Here is a 22,015-nt window from a genome sequence, read left to right on the forward strand (position 1 = left end):
GTGATTTCAATGTTGATTTTGTTGCAAACAATGCGATGGGCCTACAACAATTAATGTTACTTTATAAACATCATTAGTCATTAGCTTGAGCCACTCATTTCATTAGCTAGTAATCTCAATTTAATGATTCACATGTTATTATTATTAATTCATTTGTTGGGACGTCATCGTCATCTAAACATACTTTTATACATTATTCTTTTATTGATTGCCTTCATTTGAAATAAATATAACTTAATACAATTTTATAATGCACACTGTTTTTGAGGTGCTCTTTATGCGTATTAAATACTTATATCTTATTGATAGTTAGCACATGTCTGACATTGCTAGATTTAGTTATGGCTAAATAGGTTGTGACCTTTAAATCGTACGCAAACGAGTACATCTGAACCGATTTACCTTCTTAGTATTTTTTTTTTCACTCAGTCATTTGTTTATTCATCTATAACTGGTTGTAAAATTCTTATACAATATCTTATGACACCAATTAATATAATAGCACAAAGAACAATTATATACTACAATGCCTTTACAATGTTTTGGAGCGTGAATGATACTAGAATATTAATCGAACGCCATTTTGTTGCAATCATTCCCTTTGAGAGCGATTAGATGATTTAAATACGACGGACGTATAGTGAAAATACGTATATTATTGCGAGTTACTCAGCTCATTTTGAGTTATTGAGTAAATTCTCATTGTAACATATTATATAAATTACGACATAAAAAATTGTATATATATGTATGTTTATTATGTCGATAAGCGTTCAATTATATTAAATCAAATAATATTTGATTAAGCTTAACTGAATGATTGTGAACGTAGAGTAGAAATTTTATATTATTTTTTAAATATATTATTTTCTTCTGAAAATAATTTAAACGGCATTTTCATTAGAACATATGGTGTGAGTTTACGAAACATTACAGTGTTTAAATTGAACTTTTCACTAAGTTATTACGAGTTTTATAGGCGTATATTATTATGAAGTAACCGAAAGACTTCTAAATTATTTTTTGTTTGTTGAATGAAAAATATATATTAAACACGAAAATATTACGAGTATGTAATATAAAGCTTCCAATTATTACTTTTTATAAATTATTGTTTGAGCATTATAAAATATATATATATAAAAAATATACAAATAAAATATATAAAACCTTTTAAACAAAACAGTAAGCAACACTAAGTTCATTCATGACTTTTTATTTAGAATAGGATAATGAATTTTTAAAAAAGATAAGGAGACGATTATTTTATTATCTTTTAAAGAACACGTGCGTAAACAGAGTTCCGTGTAAGAAAATGGTGAATTGTGTTTCATATATTAATATAAATATTGCACACATTGTTATTTATAAGAAATGGAACAAGAGATAAATTGGCTTCAAGATACGTAGTTCGCGACTCTACCAGAGATAAAAACAATTATAGCTGATAATGTTATTGTTGTATTATAACTTTATGCTTCGTTTTATTTGATTCGAGTTTAAATTTAATAGCACCCACCTCGTCCTCCTCGTCTTCGTTGTAGTACGGATCGAGCAGCATGTTCTTCCAGGATATGACATCTTGAGGGATGGCGTAAGCGTCGTGATCCCTCAAATTGGCGTATAAAGGACTCTCTCTACCAACACCATCTGAACTGGCACTTATAGAACAACTCTCAACCTCAACACTACCTCCACAGGAGCAACCCTCGTCCGTGTAACTATAACCATATTCAATTTCCTCGTATATATTCTCGTCGGTCAGAGCATCCCGGACCGGCTCGTAGCCATCGTCGCACGGCTTGTCCGGCGTCATGGCAGCGACTGAGCGCCACCTGCCTCCCACCTCTTGTAAGGCGTAAACAGAGAACGGCTGCGGCAAAAAGTCGCTGGCGGTATCGAAAGACAATCGCGATATGGTCGCCCTCTGCTGCGCCTGTGACAGAACGCAACGCAATATCTCGTCCGAGTTGTGATAACCGCTGGAATGCGACCAGAGCGCCTCGTACGGCTTGGTAGTCTCCGTGTCGTTGTCAACATTACATTCCTGGTAGCTCCAACACGTGCTCTCCGAATCGCTGTCTGATAACGTCTCCACGTCCTTGAACTCCATGTTATCGTACGACGGTGACGGTGATGGTGATCGCGTCTTCACTTTACGAGGCGGCACCGCTGGTGGCTGAATATTCACCGGTGTACTCGTCGCCACGGAACCCACCTCAACACTCGCTTCAGAATCATGAGTGACATTTTCATCCGTCAATGGTTTAGACTGGATATCCAGCATCTTAGTCTCGGTCTCCACACTCTGCGTTTGATTAATACCTTCCAAGCACTCGTCGAATATATTCATGATGCTAACTGAAACGTTCTTTAAGTTCGGCGCTAAATTTCTTTGGTATTCATCTAGCTTGTATATCTCCTTTCCTAGTTGGGAGAGAATTTCGTCGAAGGCACTGTCAGATTCTGATTCCACCGAAACCGAAGATTGTGGTCGGACAACGACTAGGGGATCGTACTCTTCGATCGAAGCTCGTATTGTAGTGAGCCAAGCTAGTACGGGCTGCGCGGAGCGGTCTCTCAGTGTTTCCACAACGGCGTGCGGAATCCAACTTGTAACCTCACACATTTTGCCGTTCGTTTCAAAACACGATAACCGGTGTATGAATCAGCTGTGGGATTCCGCGAAGGCTTCCTTAACGAGACTCCACACCGTTAATGCACTTAGATTGAACAAATAATACTTAGTGTAGTCGTCATTTGCACTCGAACGCGATTAATTATCGCTATATTTCTTCCTAAAATAATCGTTACGAAAACATCTCCAACCCATGTTGACCCGACTGATACGCGAATACGAGTTTAATCAGTGCACATTTTAAAAATAAAACAAAGCACGATATCAAAGTTTTGTTTTGTTCGTAAGAAGTTCAAACGTCAGAGCGGCGTTCGCGCGCTTTTCTGGAGATTCAAATATGGAGCGGAAACGTCCGCACGCGGCACGCTCTACGCGATAGTGATGTACTGTCCGGCAATTAAAATGATTCGTTCATTCCGAACAGAGTCTGTGACCGATATTCTACGTTATTTCTGTTGCAGAGCGAAGCGTGGCGTAACACTAAAAACTAAAAGCAAATGCAATGTGCATTAGATAAATGAAGCGGATCGGGCGCCGGGACGCAGATACTGTAATAAAATCATACGTCTTTAACCGCGGCCCGCTCGCCCTCCTTGTACCTACGAGTATTACTAGTATTGTTTATCTTTGTTGACGTGTTTTATTGCCGCCCCTTAAATATACAAATATATGCAATACAATGGCATACAATGGTACATTAAAACATACAATAATAAATATTTTATTATATTTTGTAACAAATGTTATTGAAATATAGTTTATAAAACAGTAGAAACGACAAGTAATGAAGTTTCCTACACATAATATACTACTTAAATTTTTTACCAATAAATAATTTTTCGAACAGAAAATAGTACCTTGAAATGCTTTTAAGACAAATTTTATTTCATAAAACTACAAAGAAAGTTATATTAACCTACTTTCTTTGAAGAAACTAGCGGCCCTTGATTGGTGGCCCGCTAATGAGCGAACAGGGATTCTCTGGCTAATATAAGTAAATTCATTCATGAGAACACAACACATAAAAAACGAGCGATAATAACCTTTCACTAGATAGATATAGAGGTCTAAATAGAGAGAAGTAAATACATCTTCACAGCGCCTTGCATTCAATGGCTACTACTGTTTGGTTTTCACATGTGTGGTATCGTGTTTCGATTTCGCATATTTTCTTTTGTGATTTATGTTGTAACGCAACAAGAATAAATAGACCTACAGCTAATTACATCCCCCAGATTTAATTTATCAACTAATAAAACATTTCTTTTCGAAACTTTCGAATATTTTTGGTTTAAATGCTTAGGATTTATTAATAAACAGGAATAAACAACCCTTTTAACAAACAAGAATACAGATACAAACTCAAATGACGACATATTATCGATATAAGATACAGTAAAGTATTATATAATAAAATCTAGGTACATCACTAGCTCCGAGGTCTCGGTCGGTCAACAAGCGAGCAGCTGTGAACCAATTCAGGCAATTGCTTTAATTACTAATTGCACCCAATGGAGACCAATTTATTTTACATATATATTTTTTAAGTCGTCCATTCTCTTTTCATTCACTCGTTCAGTTATAATTCAGGAATGTTTTTATTGAAGTGACGCACGGACGTATCAATTTTAAACTGTATTACAGACGTTATCGATATATTATATGTATAGTGTTATGATAGTTGATACTTTGAATGTTGATCGATATATTGCTAAATATATTTTGCACGCAAATATGATTATCATTAATAAAATTATATTTTATTTAGCACAGTTCGGGGAACTTGAGAACTCCATCTTTACATAATTCTATCGTTCCATAGATTATGACATGCAATATGATAATTACACATCTTATTAGGTAATTTTAAATTTAAATAGTTATTTGGCACGCAAGAAGTTTTGTAAATACCGATAATTGTATCTTTCTTACAATACGGTTTTATCTATAACTTACAATACTTTGTGTATGTGTATTATAATATTAATTATAACATCAACGTTTCGGCTCTCAATGTTCGTTTGATTGGACCACAAGTATTATAATTTTATTTTTAGTTAAATTTTCTCATAAAAATGGTGATAAAAACGACGCGTGTTTCAATAGGAGGTCGCAGATGGGATCGCCCGCATGTTAATATCGTAATGATAGCGTTAGTGTGTGGATAATTTTATAGCCAATGTTATGATAAGGGTTAATTTTATTATTTAAGTTTGTAAGTGTCTGGTATCTATATAACACATGCAACGTGTTTGGTTACATGTAACAGTTTTACAGCTAAACTATTACAACTCGCGTACAATGTTTGAAAAATCTTTCCGTCTATTGACCGGACGAGCCGCATTATCCGTCTCATGTCTGTCCCATTAACATATCAATTCGATGCGTCGTAAATATTTTATAGGCCTTTGGTGTCTTAGCTTTTTATAGGCGGGATACCGTGTTATTTATATGCCGATTTTGAGATATTTTTTTATATCGTTTAAAAAATTTTATATGACGTTTGTACGACCGAAATGGTGAAAATGATTTAGAAGTCTTAAAACACATGTAAAAATTAAAAATATTATAACATTAAATACAATAAATGAGAAGGTAATTAAAATTCCAAAACGAAGCAATAATTTAAAGTCAAAGTAAAAGAGTCATTCGTTCAGTTATCATTCATTCATCCACACGAAGTGGGACATGACAGTTGACGAAGCATAACGGTACACAGTTTATATCGATAGCATTTATCGTAAATAGACTGAAATGAGATCCGGTAAATTCGCATCACTATTAAATTTTTTGTTAAGAAGAATAATTGCATATTTAATCACAAATAATCATAATATGTGTACTGTTTCATGCTTTTAATTACACTTCCTTCTTTGACATTTAAATTATAATTTAATAATGAAATTAATGCAGCTAATTTGTTTATTTGTTCGTAAATGTACTTATGATGTCTTTTTTTGCATCATTGCCCTTACATAATTGATAATAAAGTAACGGTTTTGGCTCTTAGCGCTTTGTTTTAAAAATACCGACAGTTTACGATTTTATGATATAACATTTTCAAATTGTAGCACTGCCTAAATTATAGATCATAAGAAAATAACCATTCCAGTGTCTAGTAATAAAATAAGCACTAGCGTTTATGTATTATAAATAATCTGATTAAAAGAAAACCAAATACTTATTTGGTTTTTAAATTTATTTCATATTATAACGGGAAATTCATTCTAGTACTTTTAAAGTTAAGACTTAAGAAAAAAGTTAAGACTTAAGCAATTATGGGAGGAATGAATCATAGGTTTTACATTCCTGAGTTTTATCGGAAGTCATCATTTTATAATAAATTTCTTAGATTCACTTTTTTTTAGCGCATAAATAAAATATGATTGAAAGTCTGTAAAGTTATACATTTATATTTTATTAAGCGCACCACAAATATTTTTATTATTATCGTTTATTAATTTAAATTTTTAACAATTTTTAAAATGATTGAAGTTTATCAATCTTGGTGTAGCGACCGCCATCTATTGGTTGGTAGTAGAACGAGCAAGGTGTGTGGGACACTTCTTAGGTTACAAGTTTTGATGTAACCACTAGATGGCGCTAGTTGCTTTCTTAGCAATCGGGCAAAATGTGTTGAAACAAATAAATAGAAACCGTTTAATATTTATACAAAGCAGTAAGATTAGATTTAGATTCTTTGTATAAAAATATAAAATAATAGTAAGATATGTTCAACGGTTTTATATAAAATTTTTACCCTGTGTTTTTATCTGAGCTATGCCACATAACAGATAATTTACTACATAATAAATCAAACGACACATGAAGGTTTTAAGGTTAAGATCAACGATATTCCATAAAGTGAAAAGATATTAAAATAAAGCGAATAGGCTGTGTAGTCTTATTCCAGGATCGTTGATCGTTCCCAGTTACAGCCAGCACAAAAAAAGACATAAATTACTAATCAAAAACTTACATTACTTTGACAAGTATAATTTTTAAACGTGTTAAATTAAGAGAATGAAGTGCTCCTTATTACAAAACAGACAAATACTCATGAAATGCTGCTACTCAGAGAGGGGTTATATACTTTTTTTAATGAAACCTTTTTAGGCTATCTGTACACAAATTCCTTAGAATGTTGGTTGGCCGCCAAACTGTCTGCCCTACATTGCTATTTATAATCAGTAACCATTTGAAATACAGATATCTTCGTTCTGTTATTTTCTTGTTGCTTATTATTAACAAATTCTTGTCTATCAACTTCTTACGTTCATAATTTTGTTTTTAAACGCTTCCAAAATATCCAAAGTAATTTTATAATAAACCAGTTAATATCGACATTTAAGAGAAACCAGATTAAACATTAGATGGCATTCATTATAGTTTGGTGAATAGTTAAAGCGAGTACAAAGTTTTAATATTTTAAATGCAAGCCCCAATAAAAGTACCATTTTTAGGTCATTATTACGAACGTATTTGTTTACTGAACTTTCTTAGAAAACTGCAAGTTTTGTTGTTATTTGGTATGTTCCGTCAGAAATATAAAACAAGGAGAAATTTGGAACGCTTCGAGCTTGAAACACGGTTACTGTTAGTTACTTCAAAAACTACCAAAACACAGATTGCGTTTAAAAGAACAGACATTTACGAAATATTTTTGAGTGGTTTTTAAACAGTCGAACGCCTACGGGAAAAAATAATTGTATTTTTATAGAGGTGTGATGGTATAATAGTTTTGTTTTATAAATTTTATTTCCAAATTGGATTTCCTTCCAGACAGCACCGTGGGCCGAAATTAGTGGCACGATACACGTCATAGTCTCGACGCGTCTACGAGTTTAAGAACCGGCTCACTGCTCTCATTATTTGATTAGTTTCTAATTCATAATCAATATAGTCTGACCTCCAAAACAGTAAACAACTTATCAAGTAAATAAAATCAAGTGGTATTAAAGTGAGCATTATAATTAATGAAACGGTCCATATATATAATATGAATGAGATACAGATAATGTATCTGTATACCTGTTTTATGTGTGGACTAAAAAATCTCCCGGGATGACATCGATGGCACCTTAACAACTAGATAAAAAACGTTATAAGGGAAAAATAGGCGTTATTTACAACACAAAATAAAAAACAGTATGACGCTAATCAAATGTACTTAGAGTTATGTATGTGTACAATTTAAAATGATTTATTACGTACATATGACTTCCTAAAACGATATACTTTTAATAAAAACGCCAACATCCACTTTGATCCGCAGGTTACCATCGTAATTTACACGTATGTATACTTAATATACCCATTGGACCTGACAACGGTAAACGTCACGTGTTTAGTCAGTGTTACCCGTTCAAAGTTAAACCTCCGTCTGACTTAACGTCTGGTTTCTGGTTGTGTACACGTTACTAATTGATGAAACCTGTTTATTTACATCGTGTACGTGCATTATAACTGTTTTAGTTCTAACCCTTCATTTGGCGTTGTGTGACAAGGTAATTGCAAATTTTAATAAATAAATATAAAAAATCCTTCTCAATAACCCCTTTATCACAGAGGGCACAACATTATCGTAAAAATACTTATATAATTACGAACAAAAACGCTATTGGTAAGTGTTGTTAGAAATTTGAAAATGGAAATAAAAAAAGTCAAATCGAAATGTCACAAAAGAGTTATCAAAAAAAAACCGGTCTCTCGTTCATAACGGTTGAACGATCGTGACCTTATTAAAACACTCGAAATAAAATATTTATGGAAATAGAAACACGTCGAGACGAGACACATGCATAGACGTGTAAACTTTTGTGACATTCAGAGACTGTTTTTTAGACAAATAATAGACTCCGCGATGTAACATTCAAATAAAGGTGCCCTCAAGCTGTACTGCACAAAATTACGTCTACTTTATTATTAAGTAAGGAATAAGCAGATGAAAAATATCGGTGATTGGCAACAATTATAAAGATACATTTTAAATCTGGGTTATTTCTTCGGTCGGTCAGCAATCAATTTTACACTTTATTTTTATCTCCATTGTAAGTGCCGACAATCTTATAAAGACGCTTACAAAATGAAGACGTAAAATATCATGATGAAGTATTTTAATGTGAATCTGAATGCTTAAACACTACGTGTATTAACTGATTACAGCGTACATTACAAAACGAATAAACGCTAAGCCACAAATTTATAAACTTTCATGAAAGCCTCTTTGGAAATATTCGGCTTTTCATTTTGAACAACACTCACGTCAGTTTGAAGTTAGGACTGTACTGTAGGAGTCAAGGTCACGTTACGTAACCTTGGGGCGCACTGCAGCATCCCGCCCACCCCATGCCCGTCCCGAGCCTCCCCGCCCGGAACCATCCCGGTATTATACAAATGGTAAGAAGCTTGAACTTTGAAGAACTTTATAAAACGTGGCTCATTGGGTTATAAGATTTTTTCAACTCCACTGACCTTTAATGTAAAAGGATCTCAGAGGATGTAATTTATTAATTCAATGAACACGAAATAGAAGTATAACGAATGAAAAAAAACTGGTGCTTTAAAAGAAATCTTTGAGAGAATAAACGAACAATTTTTCTTACATTTATTTTTAGTCTTAGAATTATTAGTTTAATTTTAATCCAATCAAGGTTGCAGATAACAACTACCTAAATATAGAGTGGAAAAATTATCTCACTTTAGTTTTTCAAATAATATCCGCAATATAATATAGACGAGAAATCATTAAACATATTTGTATTAATAAAGTCCTATAGATTCACAGGATCACGTTATTTTTTAATACAAAAACGAACATTATGCTCACATTGTCAAGGTTATACTCCCACGGTAGTACATGGTTTCGTGATAACGAAAACATATTATGTATAAAAAAATAACGTAGATAAAAAAAAATATGGAAGAATTATTTTAATATTACATTTATCTATTAGAAATAATAATATTTAATTATTTTTCGCAATATTGTCACGGTCAGCCTAATTGTTACAATGCCAGCAACGGTTACAGGTAGTTTTACAAATAATAAAAATCTAGGGTCAATACCGAGATATGATCTCACGATCTTTTCTTATAAATAAAATAAATTTTCAATATAAAATTCACGTTGCGTACCTATATTGATTAACTATTTTGATTTTTGTCAATTAACGTAACATTTCACCTACTCACTTCTTCGACATTGCTTTCTCTTTGTGTAGTCATCTATTTGGGAAGTGCAGAATTAAACAGAGACTTTTTGTTTATGTATATTGAAGCTATTTTTTTAAACACACAAGCTTTCTCGTATGATAATGTTAAGTTCAATAAAATTTACTTCAGTTCTCGTAACATTTCCTTAATCCTTTCAGACTCAAACGTTTAAATTTCCAGTATGCGTCTGTATACAAAATATTAAATCACTCGTTTGAAGTTAAAAGTCATGATCTTTGAAATAGGATGTCATAATATTAAAAGAAAAACAAATTTATATATATTGAAAGTTAAATAAAAACCTGTATAAATGAAACCTATTTTCTGTATAAATGAAACCTATTTTCTGTATAAATGAAACCTATTTTGAGATATTCGTTTTATGTCGAAAATTTATTCGTATAAAATTAAATTCTCATTCCAATCGTTTTATTCAGATCGTTTTCTTTGCTAGTAACTTAGACGGTTTCTCCCAGTCTCATTAAGAAGCCGCAGTACAATCGGATTAAGTCGCTCGTAACATTTCTGTTGTTACATTTGTCTGATTTGAAATAATATTTTTATATGAAAAATATTAATACATTCGCTTAACTAAGGATACTATGAGAAATATTATTGAGTGAAAAATAAAAACTGGACAATATAAATCAAATAATTTTTGGATAAAAAAAACTGCACTAAAAAACGTTACTTTATATTTTATATGAATATCTAATAAATTTTTAGAACAAAAACATTTTCTAATTGGCAATTTATTAATTAGTCTTTATACAGTAATTACGAAATATAATTAGGTGTGCATTTCGACACATTTTAGTTATTGTTACGTAAACATGTTAACGTTGTTACAAACGTTAGTTTCTGATATCCTTATTAAAGAATAAATAAATATGTAAAGTAACAGACACATGGTTTAATACAAAAAAATAAGAGCATACACCGTCAAGGCCACCATTCACCTGGTCGGATTTCACCACAAACCTTGCGTGTTTCATAAAATATTAATATGGTGTTTATTTTAAAGATATTATTTATTAAAAGTGATGCCCATGTTTGAATCTAAGAAAACTTAGTATAAAATCAAAAGGAAAGAGCTCGTGAAAGATACCACCATAATTTTTGCGGGTACAGCGCTTTCAATACACACATACTACACTAGCGAAATTGCAGAATGATTTGTTCTTTCGTTTATATCAAGCCTCTGTTTATATAGACTTTCAAACATACTCCTAAATTTCGTATATCGTAAAAATGAAAACATAAAAAAAATATTTAAACCACCAGCTATTTCTCAGTCTGCGGTTTGTTATAAATAATAATAAAACTATCAGCACAGAAACACTAATTTGGCGATTAACCAACATTATAAATATGTTACTATAAAGCACTATTGAACTATTTTTGATATAAAAAGGTTTATTGAATACATTTACTTCACTTATTTCGTGACCTCATTCGTCTAGGGCAATTTGTCATACAGTGTATTGAAAAAGGAACTTGTAGATATTCTTGTCATTCTCAATACAATAGATCTAACAAAATTCGAATAAAATATATTTCTATTGGATGTAATCATCTACATATGTCATAAAATTTAAGGATAACTTCTAAAAATTTGTTGCCTTAACCATTACTAGTTTTTGTAAGATTTAAATTTAAAAACATATTATATCTCGTAACGTTTCGAGAAACTGTTCAGGGGATTTCATGTAACAGAATAAAAATTCATTTAATTTTTTCACGTTCGCATTATATGGTATGGAAAGAGAGAGAATATGGCAGATGCAGAAATAAATAAGAGAGCGAAGGCAAACAATGGCGCTATTGATATTCGCCTAGGGCGAGATAATTAGGTAATTCGGGTTATCAGACCATTACGACTAACATCTGCTGTGACTTAGTCGGAATAAAAATTCTATAACAACATCAATAATCACGTATAGGATATTTAAACCTTCAATGAACATGTAGGTCTGTATGTTGTTATATTGAATATGAACTCCTTGATCGAGTGCTGTTAACTGCACAACTCCATCTTTTAACCTAATTTGTTGACAGAACACAAACAAAGTAAGAGCAAAACACAAGTTTTTAAAAATTCCCTTATACACGTCTCGCTTTTCATGGATACGGACATGCAAATAGAAATTCCAAACAAGACTGGCTTTATTCACGTTATAAAGAAGTTTCTCATACGTGTAAACATTTCTAGAATATTATAAGCCTATATATTATAATATACCTTTACCTATATGTTATAATATACATGTGTGTTAAAATAAAAGTTCTGTATGTTTATCATACAGTGTCAGAAATAATATATCTGTTTCGTAGATATTTACTCATTTGTGAATCTCTAAAACGTATATATTTTGTAACAACTTTTACCTACTAAGTATAACTCGAGTGTAGTTATATCGTAACTGAACCAACTAAGTTATATTACACGAAGTTTCAGAGTTTATGCATCAGATTAATCAGAAATTGAAGTCTCATAACTAACTGGGACTCAGATGAGACTCCCAAATGGTTTAACAGACTATGATATTCCATAAAATGATTTAGACAAGACTCTGAGGGCGAAAATGTACTTTAGATGTAATATCTACCATCACAAATATAATGATTAATAATAGATATTCTTAGAAAACTTTGCAATCATCACAATATTTTTAGTTAAAAGCTTTGATGAAAATGTGTGTCAAAAAACCGGAGGCAAGCAACAACTTGCCTAGACATGAATTGCAACTTGTTAAGAGCCAACCTCGACTGTTTTTGACCTATTTTTTTTACAAGCCCTCAGAAGTACAACGGTACTAAAGGCGTATATTTTTTTATAGTTCGCTATATGAACCAAACCGGTATATTTTCTCTAAACAATGTGGCATTGAGAGAACGCTTTTAATTATTTTCTAAGCGTTATTTAGAAAAGTTTTAATGGTCGTATAAAACTATGTAAGAAATCTGTTAGTTGTTGTAAGTTACTATAAAATTGGTGTTTATTGTGTTGCAATACTAAGTAAAATCATCTGTAAAGAGTAATTTCTTGTAACACATCGTTATGAAATTATTAAGTGACATTCTGATATTACTATTGTACTTGAAATAAAATAGAAAATACATCAAGTTCGATAACGTTCATTGAGAACGATTTACAAGTACGTATTTAAAAACAACCATTTTATATTATTTTCGATAATTACTACTTTAAATGGTCAGCGTTTTTTGACAAGGCTTAGAAAATTGTATTCGCCTGCATGCATATTTTTAATATTATATAACAACAAACGAATGAATAGTGCTCGTCTGAATAGCGGTATTAACAGCTTTAAATTAACGGTTCTCGGATTCAATCTTCGGTGAGGCGAATGAATATCCCGGCCTTGTAAAGGATAAGGCGAGTCTCGCAGATATTTTATAATAATAAATAATCATTTAAAAAATGGACATGAACAGGGAAAAATGTAAAGCAAGCATAGTCTGGAATATTTAATTAGATAAAAGAAATCATAATTATAGTATTGTAAATATATATATATTTTATTAAACCTATGTTAAAGCTGTGTAAAATTGTTTAAATTTACCAATAAGTTATAACTCTCCACTTTTAATTTTACTAATAATACAATTTCATTACTTTTATACACGGCATTCCTGGACAAGTAACCTAGCCTTAAGCACATTCTATCTAGGGACAGCTTTTGGAACCGCTCACGGAACCCGTTTAGCAGAAATAATAAAAACCTATTGAAATAAAAAATTGCATGAACTGTTAGAAATGAATTCCAAATTTCAAGTATTCCTATTTTAATGTTTTATAAAATCTCAAGAGTCTTAAAATTAAGGATTTTGGGGGAATCTCACTGTCTAGGGATGGCTTATGAGAAAATCGATAACTTGTCTTCAGTGTTATACAGAAACAAAATGGGATTCAGAGTTAGGAATTAACAAAATGTTTGAAAGTGTTTTATAAAGAAAACCTTCTACAAGCTGCTCATGTATGGTAGTCACGACGTGCGGAAGATGATTTTAAAGCAAAATATAATGAAATAAAATTTTGTTGTAGATCAAAATGATAGTATAATATCTGTTGTCAAACTCATCTCAAGTTGAAACAACAAACGCTTAGATAACTTTTCCATGGACCAAGAATCCCTCATAAAGTCGAAATTAAACCATTAAAAAGATTGAGTTTTTAAAAAATGAACTTGTCACGGAATATAGTTATTATTTGACACTAAAATGTCAACTCTTGTCTACTAGATCTCATATTTTTTTAACCATCAGACCAACTATGATTGTAATGGAGTCTCCTTTAGAAAAATAATGGGTAATACGAACAATTAAAGGTACGCCTTTATTCCATTCGATAAACTCCTTAGTGTTTTCTCCACACAGTACCCAAGATTATAACTCGTCTATCAAATAAAAACGTTGACATTGACAAAATATTAAACGGTACCAGTGCGAACAAAGCCATAGCTTAAAATTAAAAAAAAAAAACTATTATTGTAGATCTAAACAGAATGCTGTCTACCTTTATATAGAGACATTAAGAATTCAAACAGAGTTAAGTAGAAAAAAGGAGGATTTAAAAGTTACGTAATCAAGAGGTTCAGGTTCTCTTTTGAATAAGACGCAGCAATATATTCTAGGCAGCCTTCTCCTATGAGAGGATACTGAAAGCCTATTGTCAAGAAGTAATCGATTACGTTCAGTCGGCCTTTGAAAGATATCATAAAACTTCACCTCCTTGAATATAATTAATTAATATCTACATTTTATGAATGTATTTTATTTAACAAAGAGATAATTAAAATTGTTAATACAGCCATTGTTAGTACTTTGGCTGTAGACAAAGAATAGACCACCTACGAATACTCCACTTCCATTGTGTGCACTTTTGCTTTTGTAGGTATAAAAAAAAATGATAAATATACAGTCTGTTGTTTTTTATATTAAATATAATATTGAAAATTAAAAAATATTTTATTGATAGTATATAAGTCGTGTACTCGTAATTATTGAGCAAATGGTAAATATGTTTTAATATTATTTTTATTATGAGACGAAACCTCTTAGCATTCATTGGATTCCCCATGCGAGTGCCGGGTAAATCGCGTTGCAGGGAGAGGAGCTTCAACAGTGCCTGGGACTTGCGACGCAGATGTAGGTTTAAGGGGCCCCTATCTAACACGCCTTAAACGCTCACCTCCACTGTCCAAGTTTCTCTCACTACCTAAACAAATTTGAAAAGAACCTATTAGGGCTGTCTTCGAAGTACGTACCAAGAATGAATTTATGTGAGTTCTGGACAGGCCCAATTCTTTTAGAAGGGTGTAGAGAAATTTAGCCGTTTACCTCTCGCTCCCACTTCTACCGCGTACAAATCCACGATGAACCTATTTCGAGTGGGTTTGTTAGTGAGCTCGTAATATTTGTTATTAATACTTGATGGTATGGTCTTTGGGAATATTAGTTTCCCAAGGAACCGCAAGCTCTATCATCACAACGCGCTTTAAAATTCGCGAATACATAAATATGTCTTTTCTGGAGGCCGACGCACAAATATCTTCGGGGATTTTGTATTGCTTCTTATACGTATCCATCATTATAGTCCAATCCGAAGCCGCTTTAAGGATGGAGTAAGGCTTGACGTTTGATTTTATAGCCCTAGTGCCCTCCCTGACAAAACCTACTTACCTACGTATCTTGGACTTTCCTACTTGATCCTAACCCTACTCTGTTACTTTGTGCTCCTATCATAAACTGCTTGTGGAATTGAAGCCTTCACTCTAGCTCTGAGGCATCTTTGTCTTTTGAGAGCGATGTAACGTCGTCCTCGTGGGGCTTCCCTAGGATATATCTCTTGGAAACTCTTAGGTGTTTATAGAGCTCCTATGGCCTTTTTAGATTCATCCCAAAACTATTGCGATCCCTAAATAAAGCCGATGAAGCAGTCATTAGCGCCAGCCCGAGCCACAACCCGCAACATCTTTATGACGCCTGCATCTAACTTTGACAAAAGTTTATACTTATTAAAACGGTCAGAAGTTTTTTTGCCACCTTTCTGTGGGCTTAGGAACAGTAATTCCGGTAACCAACATAATTATTTTGTATTTCAACTTAACTGATGTCAATGCAAAGTTAAATTCTTCATATAAAATATACCTTTGATTGAAAAAAATCAGTTTCAATTTTCAGAACTTTTCCAGCTTTTCCTTTTGGAAGAAACCTTTGTATTTCTGTGTAGTCACTGGCAATGACTGGAAAGTTATCTTACGTATTATAATATTACAGAGTCGATCACATCGTAATGATATAAAATCGATAATATAAGCAGTTTCATACAATTGTATTGTTTTCCCACGCCGTAATGGCGAAAACTGTATTATTTAAGACGCTGACAAAAAGATACCTTTCGTTTATTTCTTGCGTTTTCAACTTTCCATGTTACGTAAATGATTTAATAAAATCAAAATGAAACGAATTCTCGTAATTTAATACATCATTGTGTATGGAAAATAATAAAAATTTTATACTTATTTATTTATATACAGTCATATAGATGTCGGCATTCGAATGACTTTTATATAATATGTCGTATGCTTTCAAAGAATTACGTTTCAAATTCACTTCCATCAGTGGAAAGCGCTGTAATTGTCAACATTATGCAAAAATGTCCACTCAACGTTAGCGGATTCTTTCACGTGCGTTTATTGTTATATCAATATGAAACTTATATATAATAAATATAAGTTTAAAAATGCTAAGACGGATGGGGGATAGGTTTTTAAATGTGCATTAAGTATAGACAGGTGTGAACGCATTGTTTCAAAGTTCGTGTGAGTTATACCACGCCTGGTTTTGTAAGATGGATTTATAAACACTGTAATTTTTATTTTAATGAATAATGTCAGGATTTAAAACACGTTTTATTAAGTATAATATGAAAACTATTTGATTCAAATCTTACATTAATTGCTATAGGCTAACAATTCCATAACGAAGTGACTTTTATCACGAACTTATTTCTGTTAGGGACATCCCGAATCAGAGATTCTAGACCTATCTTTTACAGTTTTATAACCGACTAAAATATAAACATGTAAGTAGAGTTTTTAATACTTATTCCTTTCATAGAAAATATTAAGTGTTTATTAATACTTAAATTAAAATGAGAATACTGTAGGAGTAATAATTATAGTTTTTATATTTATAAGTAATTAATTTCATTAATTGCTTTTATAATAACCGGTTTCGTGGAAGAAATTAATCCTCACGGTCGATATTACTTGATATATCTTCATTAATAGTCTAAGAAAATATTAAGTGTTATTTTAAAGAGGATTTTATTAGTATCAAACTCGTAAGCATATTTTTCTTTTTAATCTATAATCTATATTATATATTATATAAGCTTTCATCTGAAGCTTCCCCCACAAACTGTAAACTGTGAAGACATATAATAATCAATACGTGACGTTGAGTAGACAGTTACTGTAGCAATACGTCCAAACACACTTTCGCAATTATAAAAACATTTCGCAGATAGCGCAAATGAAATCAAATAAAACGTGAACACTTTTTACCATTTCATCTTCTTCCTCGTTGTTCTCCGTCTTTAGTTATTATTGCTGTGAGCGTCGCTAAGCCATCGTCATTTAAAATAAATAACAGACGAGAAACAATCTTATCGACAGCTTTAATATCCATCGCAGTGCCTTATTATAACGTTTAAACATTAAATACTTAAACTAGAAAAGATAATAATTAGATCGAGTTATTAAAAAATATTAATTAAATTAAATTAGTTGTTAAAAATAAGAACCGAATTATTCTGTGTCGGATGTACCGGATGTATTTTAATGCATACCTTTATTTTTATTTATCGATATTTGAGAGCCACGTAACTATTGCCGACTGCATATCGTGAATAAAGTTTTAATTGATTTGCGCAGGAATAGTTCAGCCTTCACCCATGAAATTACCAGTTCGTTACCGGCCTTGCTGATCGAGGATTCTTTGTACTTAACAATGAATCTGTCCCGTAAAAAAGTTGATGATAAAAGTAAGACATTATTCTCAAAACACTTTAGATTGAAAAATTTGCAACCATTTCTTGATTGTTGCAAAACTTTGTGGCGTAAATTAAATTCCATATATATATTACGTCATTACCATGGATTTATAATACGAATGTCTGGTTCCTTAAAATCAATCTAGGACAGGGCGCTATATAATTTACTTCTCCATCTCACGCCCTTGAAAATCCACCCCAAGAAATCGATATCAAAAGGATTCTAGCGACGGTTAGATAGTTCCTATAATGGTGTGATCAGCACCAATGATAAATGTATTACAAAAAAACGTTTGTCTGACTGTCCGTAATAAAATCTGTGATAGGCGATGTTAGACTATATGGATCTCACACACGAGATGTACCGTTGCACAGTTATGCAATGCAAAAACTTATGCAAAAATAGAAATTTATTTAATAGCGCAACATTAACATCGCATACAACGAATGATATGGTCCACAATAATGATTTTCATAGCAGTTCCATGTAAAGAGTAATTCAATTAATCACAGATGTTAAAGCATATTTAATAGCGGCTACTTCACGATAATTTGGTTTAATTTAAAGCCTATTATAATTGTTTGCCGTATTGGCTTTCCAAGCACTAGCTGAAACTTCAAATAAGATGAGGTTATCGGAAATAAATTTTTAAAAACATTTTCAGTATTATGTAGGTGCAATTCGGATTGTTTGCGGTCATAGTGTACTGTTGCTGGTGGTTTTTAGTGTAGATCTAAAACCGTTCATATTCATAAGTAAAACTATTTTATGAATAATATTCTAACAAACACGATAACCGTTATAATAGCAATATAAAAGAGAGGAAACGAACAGGCACATCTGCAACCAAATGGAAATTACGCAAGAGAAGTATGAAATTTTGCAATCTTTGACTCTTAAAAAGTCCCCTAGGTGAACTCCCGAGGAGAACTCATGATGAAGATTATGCACGTAATTTGAAAAAAGTACCACGAAACAATTGCAATTCTACACTCAAATGCATCTGAAGTGATGCAGATATTATGAAAGCTACTTTGAAAAGCACGGTGGTGAAAGCGTGAACTGAATGACACTATGTCAAACATAAGATACATACAAAGAGATAGCGTGCCTTCGATGGCCTGACAATTCCAGCTCCTTGAAGGGACGACGTCAGCTGAGACGTATCTTGTATTAGAATTAATAGACTTTACTACGAAACAAGTGGCTGCGGTTACCACGAGAGGCCGATTAACAACAGATGAAAACCCTTCCCCATCCTAAATTTTATTTTCTAGCATGATGTAACGAGTCGAACAGTGTAGTACTAGATATATTTTCAAATTGACTCTGATATTGAATCTCTTTGAGAAGGTCGGTGCCAACGATACCGAAACTTAATTCATTAGCAATGTTTAAAGTCACTGAACATTGTAGTTATAATCTGTGAGGATCTGTGACAATCTGTGACATTTTGGTTTCATACTCAGCTAGGGATGTATTAAATATATTGTTTTTTTATAACTTACACTGAAAGCGTTGATTTCGAATCAAGGGACATACTTAGTAATACGATAACAATATAATTTAATTATATATATGTTGTGAATATATCGTAATTTATTGGAACGCCCTAACCGCGACCCCATTCGATAATTATAGCTCAAGTTGTTTATTTTTCAGGATACTTATTATATATATGTATTGATAGAGTTTTGGAAAAGGCGTAAATATAAAAAAATATTAATATGTTAGAAGACTTTCCGTTATCAAATTACTTCTCTCCAGTTCGGCTAAGTAACTCGTAAGCTGTGTCTTTGTAAGCTCATTTGGTATTATGTTGATTTTAAAAAATATCTGAGAATCGACCACACCACTTCATCGTTCATAATGAAAATAGAATTAACTTAAATAATATTACTGTGGTCTTAGGGTGAATTCGCTGTCTTTGATTTTAAATTTCATAATTCTGTAATCAGTAGTAAATGTTATCAGTTTTATGGCCGACATCTATTTGTACCAACGTATCTATAAATAAATACATTCGATAGGATGATCTCTAGCGCAAGCTCAAGGGTAACACAATCAATTGACATCTTCCTGTCGCTACCCCAGCTTCCTGTCTCGTCATCAATTGAATATACACCCTACACATCAAATAATAGAGTACAATTTAAAATAATTCTATATATGTCTATTAATAAAACTGTATTGCGTTGTGATAAGGTTTAATTTCGAAGAGTAAATCAAAATAAGTGATTTGTTTTATATTTAGATTTTATTATTATATTTTTTCTTTTTTAAATGTCAAAGATCCGAATTCCACGGAACATTACGTATTTTGGAATAGATTAATAATATTTTTTTTTACATTCAACTTAATTTTTATATGAAATAATATTATTTAATAAAGCATTTATTTCATACATACACTTATATCTATATACGCATATTGAAAAGATTCAAACCGATTTCGTGTAAACTTTATGAACACTAAGGTTATTGTAAAATACGAACGTCCATCGCTCTTTGACCTTGACAAATATAAAACCCGATAACGTTGGTCACAAATAAGCAGAAATGTTTATTTTTTAATAGAATTAATACACCAAACAAAATTAATAATCTGTTATGATTTCTATAGAACCAGATAATCCGTAAGTAAAATATAAAACGTGTGCTGTTTTTCGTAAATAATAAATTAATTTTGTTCTACGTTATCGTTATATAAAAAATTGAAGTAAAATATCTCCTAAAACAATTCCATTTAGAAATTTTAGCTCTTACATAATTAGTTTTAAACACATTAGCAACAGCCAGTAGGGTTTCTTTTAGCTGGATAGTGATTTGCAAGATATAATGTCACTTGTTACGTACGGAATGAGCTAAGAAATTATAATGTTACGTATATTATATTGATGTAGAAACACTATTCATAACATATGGCGTAGTTCGAATTTGTGATGATATATATAAGAGCGGAGAAATGTGTTTGCGTTACAAGTTCGAAAAAAAAAACATTAAATTCATTTGAAAACAACCTCCTTGTCTACATACATTTTTTTTTCGAATATATGAACACCAAGCATGTATGTGTTTGTGTGACGTATCCGTGTGTGAGTGTGTGTAAATTCTTAAAACTCATTATAAATTGTATAGAATATGAATTCAATGAACATAAAAACATCAATTTGTTATATCTGCAGTGATCATTTCTGTTTCCCCATTACACAATGCAATCAATCCGTAGATCATAACGTTGTCACGTAACACTTTCAAATAACACATCTACTAAACGAGAAAGATAAATTTCACATACATTAAATATTATTCAATATAAACATATTTTTATATACCTTAATGTTATTGTCATGATTTAAACATAAGATAATAATTTCTCCCGTCTCACCAAAGAATACAAAATAATTTATCTTAGACATAGCACTTTTACATTATAAATGCGAAAGTTTGTTCGGATGGATGGATTTATGAATATATGCTTATACTTTACTTAGTAACCAATGAACGGACATACATACATATGTACATATATAAAATTTTACAGTTATGTTACTTATAAAGAAAGATGTATTCGTTGAGCCACAAATACGAACAACTGCATTACTTAGAAGTAATTACAGGCTATTTCTATGATTTCATATTGTAACATAACATAAGATTATAAATAATAATTGATATAATAATATTACGTAACATTATCTAGCATAAATAATTAACAATGTTAGGGGTTTTAATATAATAATATAATAGAAATTTGAATATTAAATCTGTTTTAAAAAGATTACAAACACAAACATCAGTAAATGATACAATTATTAAATGGTATCTGATAGGGATTTGAACCGGAACATCACGGTCCAGTGCATGTTCACAGTGTGTGTGTGTGTGTATGTTCATGTTCCATTCTAACCCGCTACCGGGTCTCCGACTCACAAGTCCTTAATATTCCTGTACTATATCATTCTTAATTTCTAATCTTATTCATTTACAGAAATGTAGTAAAATAGTTTATTTTCTTTTATTATTAATGGACAGTGGTGTTTGTATCATTTAAAATTCAGTTGGAATAATGCGAAAAAAA

General features: G+C 31.7%; 1 protein-coding gene across 3 annotated transcripts in view; it reads right to left on the bottom strand.

Annotated features, from left to right (window-relative positions):
* Positions 1 to 22,015, bottom strand: part of LOC116778196 (uncharacterized) — a 60,485-nt gene that overhangs the window by 21,041 nt on the left and 17,429 nt on the right. Inside the window, exon 1 of one of the 3 annotated variants that reach the window (XM_032672146.2) lies at positions 1,520 to 3,109. The exons of the other annotated variants lie outside the window; for them this stretch is intronic. Coding sequence (XP_032528037.2) covers positions 1,520 to 2,629 — 1,110 coding nt within the window. The 5' untranslated portion in view covers positions 2,630 to 3,109. Of the gene's footprint in view, positions 1 to 1,519; positions 3,110 to 22,015 lie in introns of those variants that run through there. 3 annotated transcript variants of the gene reach the window in all.

Source organism: Danaus plexippus, chromosome Z (genome assembly GCF_018135715.1).
Source record: "Danaus plexippus chromosome Z, MEX_DaPlex, whole genome shotgun sequence".
Classification (NCBI taxonomy): Eukaryota; Metazoa; Arthropoda; class Insecta; order Lepidoptera; family Nymphalidae; genus Danaus; species Danaus plexippus.